This window comes from Cornus florida, unplaced genomic scaffold, assembly GCF_030987335.1.
Source record: "Cornus florida cultivar Cherokee Brave unplaced genomic scaffold, ASM3098733v1 CherokeeBrave_3.0.0_Hap2_Chr02, whole genome shotgun sequence".
NCBI lineage: Eukaryota > Viridiplantae > Streptophyta > Magnoliopsida > Cornales > Cornaceae > Cornus > Cornus florida.
The window spans coordinates 41081386-41091871 of NW_026775572.1; the positions used below are offsets into that span (position 1 = coordinate 41081386).

A 10486-nucleotide genomic window follows, 5' to 3' on the forward strand; every position below is an offset into this window, starting at 1 on the left:
GTTACACCCTACTCACCCCTCATGTGTTCCAATAACAACATACCACATCAGCTTTAATAACCAAATAACCCACGTTCTCCTGTATTTTCTCGGATCAACTATTAAATAACATTTTTATTAAAGCTGATGTGGTATGCTGTTATTGGAACACATAAGGGATGAGTAGGGTGAAGCTACTCACCGGTGAGTAGCTAAGTATTATCCTTTAAATAAACATATAATCAATTAATTCATATAAACAATTAAACAAATAGCCAATAAATCAAATAAGGAATTAAAAACATAATTAAACAATTAATAAAATACCGAGACTATCTTTTGAAAATTAGGGGTTTTACATTCTTCCCTTATAACAAAAAGAATCTCATCCTCGGAATTCGCCCTTACCTTCATTCATTATGTATGGAAAAGTTGAGTGAATGACATCTTCCCGTTCGCAAGTAAATTCAACCTCATTGTGGTGACTCCATGGGACACGTACCAAAGGAATGACCTTATTATGAAGAATCTGATCCCTACGGTCGATAATACGACATGGTGGTTCCACATAGGTTGTATCCGACTGCAATTCAATCTTACCAACATCAATATGCTGATAACGATCTTCATCGCGAAGAAATTTCCGCAACATGGAAACATAGAACACATTGTGGACACGATCTAAATTGTCTGAAAGTGCTAAGCGATAAGCCACCGTTTCAATGCGATCCGTAATCATAAAAGGACTGACAAAACGTGGTGATAACTTCCCTTTCTTCCCCAAGCACATTACTCCTTTTATAGGAGACATTCTGAGTAAAACCTGATCTCCCACCTAAAACTCCAATGCACGAGTACGATGATCGGCGTAACTCTTCTGCCTACTATGGGTAGTGCGCATACGATCCTTAATAAGAGCAATCTTTTTAGAGGTATCCTTAATGAACTTAGGACCCAAAAATCTACTGTCACCAACTTTCATCCAACAAACAGGAGATCTACAAGGTCGGCCATATAAAGCCTCGAATGGTGCCATACCAATAGTCTTCTGAAAGCTTTTGTTATATGCAAACTCTATAAGTGGCAAATAGTTCTCCCAATGACCCTTAAAGTCAAGGACATAAGAATGAAGCATATCCTCCATGATTCGATTAACTCTCTCAGTCTGTCCATCAGTTTGAGGATGGTAAGCAGTGCTAAGGTGCAATTCGGTACCCAAAGCCTGCTGAAAATTCTTCCAAAATCTCGATACAAAGCTCGAATCCCTATCTGATATAATAGATAATGGTATGCCATGTAACTTCACAATCTCTGTAATGTAAAGTCTCGCCAGCTGTTCTGAAGTGTAATCAGTGCGAATATGCAAAAAATGAGCTAATTTGGTTAACCGATCACCAATGACCCAAATAGAATTGTGATCTTTAAATGAATTTGGCAATCCTTTAACAAAATCTATAGAAATACTCTCCCATTTTCATTCTAGTATAGGTAGTGACTGTAGAGAGCCTGGCGGTCTCTGATGATCAATCTTAACCATCTGGCAAGTGCAACACTGAGAGACAAAAATAGCAATATCCTTTTTCATACCTGCCCACTAAAACTGTCGCTTTATATCCTAATACATTTTGTCTCCTCCTGGATGAACAGAAAACTCAGAACAACGAGTCTCAGTCATCACATCCTTCCTTAACTCATCAGCATAAAGTACTACCAACTGCCCCTTGTACCTCAAGCATCCATCAGTCCCAACATGATAGAATGAAACATTTCCAGAGGCTATCTCTGCAACCTTATCAATGCACTGTTGATCTGTGAGTTATTCCTTCAATACCTTATTAATGATCGAAGGTGTTACTACCATGCATGCCATAAAAGCATCAAACAACTCATCAACGGTCTTCAAAACATTCTATTCAGTAGCAAATAATGTAAAAAGACTCACAGAAGGTCGGCGACTGAGTACATCTGCCACCACTTTTGCTTTCCCTGGATGGTACTGTATAGAGAAATAATAGTCTTTCATAAATTTTAACCATCGACGCTGTCTCATATTCAGCTCCCTCTGAGTGAACAAATACTGCAGACTCTTGTGATCACTAAATAATTTGAAAGATTCTCCTAACAGATAATGCCTCCAAATACGTAAGGTAAAGACCACAACTGCCAACTCCAAATCGTGTGTTGGATAATTAAGCTCATGAGACTTAAGTTTACGAGATCCATACAAAATTGGTCGCTTCTCCTGCATCAGAACACACCCAAGACCTTATAAAGAAGCATCTGTATAGATAAGATACTCTATCCTGCTCTATGGAGTAGACAGAACCGGTGCAGAAGTTAACTTATTCTTTAACTCATCAAAAGCTTTCTAACAGTGTTCATCCTATACAAACCGTACACCCTTCTTAATTAAATAAGTGAATGGTCCCGCTATTTTCGAGAACACCTGAATAAATGTACGATAGTATCCTGCTAGTCCAGAAAACTCTGAATCTCTATAGGTGAAGTAGGATGCCCCTACTCTACTACTATTGAAACCTTGGCTGGATCCACCGCTACCCCCTTCTCTGATACTACATGACCCAAAAACTTCACTTCTCGCTGCCAAAATTCACACTTCCCGAATTTTGCATATAACTGGTGTTCACAAAGCATCTGCAACACTATACGAAGATGTCTAGCAAGATCATCCTCTTTTTTAGAATAGACCAAAATATCATCAATGAACATGATGACAAACTGATCTAAGTAAGCCCTAAAGTCTCTGTTCATTAGATCTATGAAGACTGCTGGTGCGTTAATCAATCCGAAAGGCATGACACGAAACTCATAAGAACCATATCTAATGAGAAACGCTATCCTAGGAACATCCTGCTCCCTAACCCGAAGTTGATGATGTCCAGAACGCAGATCAATCTTAGAGAAATATGTAGCTCCCTTCAACTGATAAAAAAGATCATCGATCCTGGGCAAAGGATACTTGTTATGAATAGTAACCTTATTCAACTCCCTGTAATCTATAAACAGGCGAAGTAAACCATCCTTCTTCTTCACAAATAAAACTGGTGCTCCCCAAGGTGAAGTACTCCGATGAATAAAACCCTGACTGAGCAATTGCTGAATCTGATCTCTAAGCTCACGCATCTCCACTGGTGCCATCCTGTATGGTACCCTAGCAATAGGCGTAGTTCCTGGAGCTAAATTAATAACAAAGTCTATCTCTCGACTAGTTGACAATCCTGGAATTTCTTGAAAGACATCTAAAAATTCCTGTACAACTGGTATACTATCCGGTGACACATTAATCTCCTCCTCGGTCTCCTCCTCCATATGAAACAAGCTAGAAACCTCGTTAGTACGTGGCATATCAATGACATATATATCCTGACCAGGTATAGTGAAAATAATAGACATATCATAACAATTAACTTGGGCATGGTAATGAGATAACCAATCCATCCCGAGTATCATATCATAAGTGTGCATGTCCAGGACCAATAGATTGATTAGAAATTGAAGTCTACCAATATCTAGTGTCACAAGCCCATCACTTTCATGTAAAATAGCTATATCGCCTATAGGTGTAGAAATACCACGAGGTCTATCGCACACTTGCGTCGTTATCCCAGATAATGCAACAAAAGTACTAGACATGAATAAATGTGTAGCACCCATATCAAATAAAACATGACCAGATCTACTGTGAATAGGAAACATACCTTGAACAATCTGAGGCGCCTGAACATCCTGTGGCATGGGGTCATACACCCTACCGTAATATAACTGCTGCAGTGCTTATCCCTGAGGCTATGACGGTGCAGGTAAAACCAAATATGTCTATCCCTGAATCCGTGAAATCTGTGGAGCGGGTATAGGTAATGGTGCCCTCTATCCCTGCTGCACATGCTGTCCCAGTCCCTGTCCTGCTTTAAGACATTGCTTGGAAGTGTGACCAAACTTTCCACAAATGTAGCAATTCCCCTGGAAAGTATCAAATTTCCTCCGCTGTTGGTTAGCCTGTGGCTGACCCTGTCCTGTCTGTGGTCTCCCATCCTACTGCCTCTGAATAAGTGCCCTATTCATATGAGCTTCTGAACCACTTTTTTGCTTCTTCCAAGACTGTTGTCCTTGGAATTCGCCCTTATTATTGTGTCGGTGTCCATTATCGTTCCCTTGCTTAGCTGATTGATTAGCAGAATCTCTGTCACCCCGCTTTTCACCCCTAGCCTGTCTAAAGTCCACAGTCAACTGATACTGCTGTAGAGCAGGATCTACCACCTGAGCATAAGTAGTGTAGGCTGGACTATCTGTAATAGATCGCTTAGTAAACCACATAAGCCCCTTAACGAAGCTATCACATTTCTTCTCCTCAGTATCCACCTTTTCTGGAGTAAATAAAGATAAATGCGCGAACTGCTGCTCATACTTTGCCACTGTCATATTCCCCTGCTCTAGATTAAGAAACTCTATCTTCATAGCTGTCCTGACTGTATATGAAAAGTATTTCTTATCGAAGCGAGCACTAAACTGATCATAGTTCAATGAAGTCCTCTCTTCTGTAGTGGTAATTGACTGAGTGCATCTTCGACAAGCTTGAAGGTAACAAGCATCTGCTTCTGAACCTCTGTGCACTTAACCATATGAAGATGTCACTTGATACCTTTCTTCCACTGGTGAGCTGCTTTTGCATCGGTGGAGCCTGAGAACTCAGGTGGGCTCCCCTTTATGAAAGAACTCCTAGCCTTTTCCTAAGGATCAGTTTGAACCACTGGTGCTGGTATAGGTGCATGCTGAACCTATGGCTGATTCTGAAGTGCAGCTGTTACCCCTGCTTTTATAGCCTGAGCAATGAGGTCATTAAGATGAGAAGGACATTCTAGATATCTTCCCTGATCTTGAGTCTACTGAACTTCCTCCTGTTCTACATGCACTTGACCATCATCTTCCTGAAACCCAGGCATTTGTTGCTCTTCTTCCATTTACTGATGCTGTAAGAGATATTATTGCCTACGTGCCGCTCTCCTTTGCCGCCTGTTTCCTTGTATGTTCTGTCCTCATTTAGCATTATCCCTTCTGTTAACACAGAGAGACAGATATCAATACGATTTAAACAAACTATATAGGAATACAACGAATCCTAAATTTAAGCTCTAAACAAGATAATATGCTATACGGAAGTCTTAATATGAAATAACTCTAGAGATACTGAACTTGGAGTGCACTGATACCAATTGTGATACCCCTCGATTCTAGAGCCATGGGTGATCAAGTCCGAGCACAGATTTGAGGGATACCAAACAATTAAGTATATAAACAAGCATTTGATTACAAAGGAAATATTTAAGAATAAATAAAATAGCAGAAAGGAAAACTAAATAATAAAACCTTAACTTAAATAAATAATTAATCCTCCAAATAAATTATTAAAAACCTTAAACTATCATTACAACTCGGGAATCCATCTAGAGGACCCTTAATGATATTCCAACTGAATAAAATAAACATATTCCAAAACTAAATCATAAAGACAGTCCTACGTAGAACCGGAAGAATGATATGGACTGTCTCTATTCAACATGAACAAACTCTATGTCTGGAATTGACGAACACCTGAAAAATAATAGTGGGTCAAGCCCACAAACAAGTTCTTTCTACGATAACCCAACAGAGACTGGAGAAACTATATATCTATAACTAACCCATGCAATAACCATATAGTCCATACATGCATATACACACTAAAAGAACCTCACTAGACTAAAAGGTTGCCTCAACCTGAATAGTAGGCAACATGCAAAAATGCACATATAGTGGGTATGAGTACCTAGATCTACCAGGGCATAGAATCACACTATATTTAGCTACACATCCCTAGCAATATACGCACCTTATCCACTGATCCTGAGACTCAAACTCATATCATGGCATATGTCTATATATATATATATCCAATCTAAAGTAATCCATTATGTATCATTCAACTTGTTCAGTTGACCTGACACAAATATAAGTAGGACTTAACATTTTAGTTAATCTGTTCCCTTATAAAATAGGTAGGACTTAACTAGTAAGTTAATCCATTCCAAGAGTGCCACCATCCCACACTGGTGCACTACATCCACCCAATCCAACAGTTGATGTATTAATTAAAGGAATACATCAAATAATCCAGAACAAACAAAATAATAGGATATCATGTTAATAGGAATGACTTATAAAATTATTTAAGCTTCCTACATCACATATCCTACCTATACTGAATCTTAAACAGACTGATATTTTATTATACAATCACGTAAGCATTCTCCATATACCATTCATGCTATTCATTTAATCTTAATTGTTAGAACAAACTAAAGACTAAATCCATTCATTCCTTAAAGAATCAAATAGCATGCATTGATATATTTAAGTTTGTTTAAAATTTATTTAAACTCATTCCTAGTCCTTATTGGATGTTTAGGACTCCTCAAAATCACTAAATAATAAAACAACACTGTTTACGAACTTCTCCAAGTAAGGCTCGAGCTTTTGTTCCAATTGCTCGAGCACCCTGCTTCAGGCTCGAGCATCCTACTTCAGGCTCGAGCTTTTCACCTAATTGCTCGAACTTTTCCTTTCAGGCTCGAGCTTTTCATCCAATTGTTTGAGTTTTCCTTTTCAGGCTCGAGCTTTTCATTCATGGCTCGAGCTTTGGCTCTAAGGCTCAAGCACTGAATCGACGACTCATACCCTGTTTACGCGATTCAACCTAGAATTCTACTGTGAACCCAAATATTTATTGTTTAAGGATTCTAAGGCATGTTTCTAGGTTCCATCAATATACAGATATGAAAATACATCATGTAAAACATGTAACAATTCATAAAGTAATCAAATCAAATCTCTAAATTTATTAAGTCATACAACAATAACAACCATGGAATATAATTAATCAAACCTATGTTCTAGATCAATTAAATTATAAATTTTGATTTTTAATTGTTCTTTACATAACCCTAAGATTATATTATAGATATAAATTTCACAGATCAAAGGAGAATTGTAGAACAAAAACTTGCCTTTAGGGATTTGATAAAAACCCTAACCTCCTTCTTCTTCTTCCTCATTCTTTCTCTCTCTTTTCAAAATATACGTGATATATTTCTAACCCTTTTTTCAACCCTATAGTTATATATTTATAGGCTAAATAAATAACCCTATTCCTTTTCCCAATCCACCTCAAATTAATAAAAAAAATAAAATAAAATTTAAATACTAAAAAGGTAATTAAAATATATGTTACGTATAATCTATGTATATTATTTTTATCTATGCAAAAAAAATACATTAGATTATCACCAAAAGACTTTCCTTAAATAAATATATGTATATTTAATTATATATATATATATATATATATATACACACACATATATACATATACCTTATCCATGGGTATATATTCGTACCTATTAAACTCTTTATTTAAGTAATCCATGGAACTCAATTGGTTGGCCCATGACTACTATCCATAACCATTAAAATTAAATTAAATTAAAATAAAACAACCATTTAAAATATTTAATTTCTAACCATTTTATTACAAGAAAACACCTAACATTTAAGAATACAAATACACATTAACTAATACATAATTCAACTAAACAAGTATTTTAAATAAATACATAATCAATTAATTCATATAAACAATTAAACAAATAGCTAAAAATCAAATAAAGAATTAAAAATACAATTAAACCATTAATAAAATACCGAGACTGTCCTTTGAAAATTAAGGGTATTATATTCTTCCTCCGTAACAAAAGGAATTCCGTCATCGGAATTCGCCCTTACCTTCATTCATTATGTCTGGAAAAGTTGAGCGAATGACATCCTCCCGTTCCCAAGTAGATTCAGCCTCATTGTGATGACTCCACGGGACACGTACCAAAGGAATGACCTTATTATGAAGAATATGATCCCTACGGTCAACAATACGATATGGTGGTTCCACATAGGTTGCATCCGGCTGCTACTCAATCTCACCAACATCAATATGCTGATAACGATCTTCATCGCGAAGAAATTTCCGCAACATGGAAACATGGAACACATTGTGGACACGATCGAAATTATCCGGAAGTGCTAAGAGATAAGCCACCACTCCAATGCGATCCGTAATTATAAAAGGACCAACAAAACGTGGTGACTATTTCCTTTTCTTCCCAAAGTGCATTACTCCTTTTATAGGAGACACTTTAAGTAAAACCTGATCTCCCACCTAAAACTCTAATACACGAGTACAACGATCGGAGTAACTCTTCTGCCTACTCTGGGAAGTGTGCATACGATCTTTAATAAGAGCAATCTTTTTAGAGGTATCCTTAATGAACTCAGGACCCTAAAATTTGCTTTCACCAACCTCTATCCAACAAACAGGAGATCTACAAGGTCGGCCATATAAAGCTTCAAACGGTGCCATACCAATAGTTTTCTGAAAGCTTTTGTTATATGTAAACTCCACAAGTGGCAAATAGTTCTCCCAATGACCCTTAAAGTCAAGGACACAAGAACGAAACATATCCTCCATGATCTGATTAACCCTCTCAGTTTGTCCATTAGTCTGAGGATGGTAAGCAGTGCTAAGGTGTAATTCAATATCCAAAGCCTACTGAAAACTCTTCCAAAATCCTGATACAAAGCTCGAATCCCTATTCGATATAATAGATAATGGTATGCCATGTAACTTTACAATCTCTGTAATATAAAGTCTTGCCAACTATTCTGAAGTGTAATCAGTGCGAATAGGCAAGAAATGAGCTGATTTGGTCAACCGATCAACGATGACCTAAATGAAATTGTGATCTTTAAATGAATTTGGCAATCCTTCAACAAAATCTATAGAAATACTCTCCCATTTCCACTTTGGTATAGGTAGTGGCTGTAGAGAACCTGGCGGTCTCTAATGATCAATCTTGACCATCTGGCAAGTACTACACTGAGAGACAAAAATATTAATATCCTTCTTCATACCTGCCCACCAAAACTGTCGCTTCATATCCTGATACATTTTGTCTCTTCCTGGATGAACAAAAAACTCAGAACAGTGAGTCTCAGTCATCACATCCTTCCTCAACTCATTAGCATAAGGTACTACCACATACCTGGGACTTCCACTATCCTCCTCCCCAATAAATACCACTGATTGTCAAACCCTTATTCAGAAAATCATACTAGAATCCACTGTTAGAAGTCTAAATTTTTATCTCATGTAGGGAGAGCTGTCCGGATTAAAGTTATCCTTTTTTCTATCCAAGCATACTGGTCTCATGTTTTTAGACTACCACAGAAGGTTAGGGACCAATTAAACCAGATTTTAAGATCATTCTACTGGTTTGGTGTTGATTTAAAGAAAAGTAGAGCCAAAGTTGCATGGTCTTCTATTTATAGACCAAATTTTTTTAGTGGTCTTGGTTTTCCCTGTGTTGATTTAATCAATAGAGTCTCAGGGCTCAAATTGATTTGGAAGTTATGTGCTAGGAAGGAGAATCTTTGGGTGGCCTAGACCTACATGTACTTGATCAAGAGAAAATCCATCTGGACTGTTAAACCATCCTCAATGAGTTTAGGGTTCTGGAGAAGCTTATGATGAGCGCTGAAAAGTACGCATTTAAACCCCTTAAGCTTAGGTGTTTTGGAACCTTTATTTATCTTATTTTCCCGCTTTAGATTGATTTTGTATTATTTCCATTTTCAGGTACTTATCCCCACAATAAGCTAACTTAGCTAAATAAGAGCATAATTGAAGCAATCTTAAGATGAATCAAAGAAAGGAGCAAAGTGGGAGCAAAAGGAAGCAAGTGGTGGAAATTCAACAAGTTCAATCGATCTTAGAAAATATTCGATCGATCGAAAGTTCATCGATCTCAGCATTCCAAGATGGATCCAAGCTCTTTTGTCCTTATCTAAAGATCCCACAAAGTTCGATCGATCCAACTTTCCTCCGATCGATCGAAAAGATTCCATCTTATCCACTTGTACCACCCTACCTACCACATTTGTCTTTTTCCCAAAAATATCTTCAAAATATCTCAGATTTGTTTTTATCCAAAAAGGCGCCGCCATAGAGGATCGATCCAGCTTAAATTCGATAGATCTCAGCCATGTTCGATCGATTTCACCTTTAGTTCGATCGATCGAACTTCCCAAAGCCCGAGAAAATCCACTTTCCAGCTCATTAAAAGTTGTCTCATATCTCATTGGAAGGAATATTGGTGTACGAGCCCAGCTCATTGGGGGTGACATTTAACCTACCTATATAAGGAATATGAGCCACTTTTTGAGAGCATATACTTGATAGTAGATAGATACACTAGACACAATTTCCATATTCTTAGGGAGGAAAAAAAGAAAGGAGGAGGCTAGAGACACAAGCTTGGAGTTCTTCTATCAACCAAGAAGAGGAGCAATCTCTACCATGGAGTTAGCCCTTAAGGGTTAGAGAACACCTTCCATGAATGGCTAG

The 10486-nt window shown here is 37.4% G+C and overlaps 1 protein-coding gene across 1 annotated transcript; it reads right to left on the minus strand.

Annotated features, from left to right (window-relative positions):
• Nucleotides 1–364: 364 nt before the first annotated feature.
• On the minus strand, nucleotides 365–769 carry LOC132296111 (uncharacterized). Its single transcript, XM_059794350.1, has one exon. It carries the CDS (start codon nucleotides 767–769, stop codon nucleotides 365–367), a length of 405 nt encoding a protein of 134 aa, XP_059650333.1.
• Nucleotides 770–10486: the final 9717 nt, after the last annotated feature.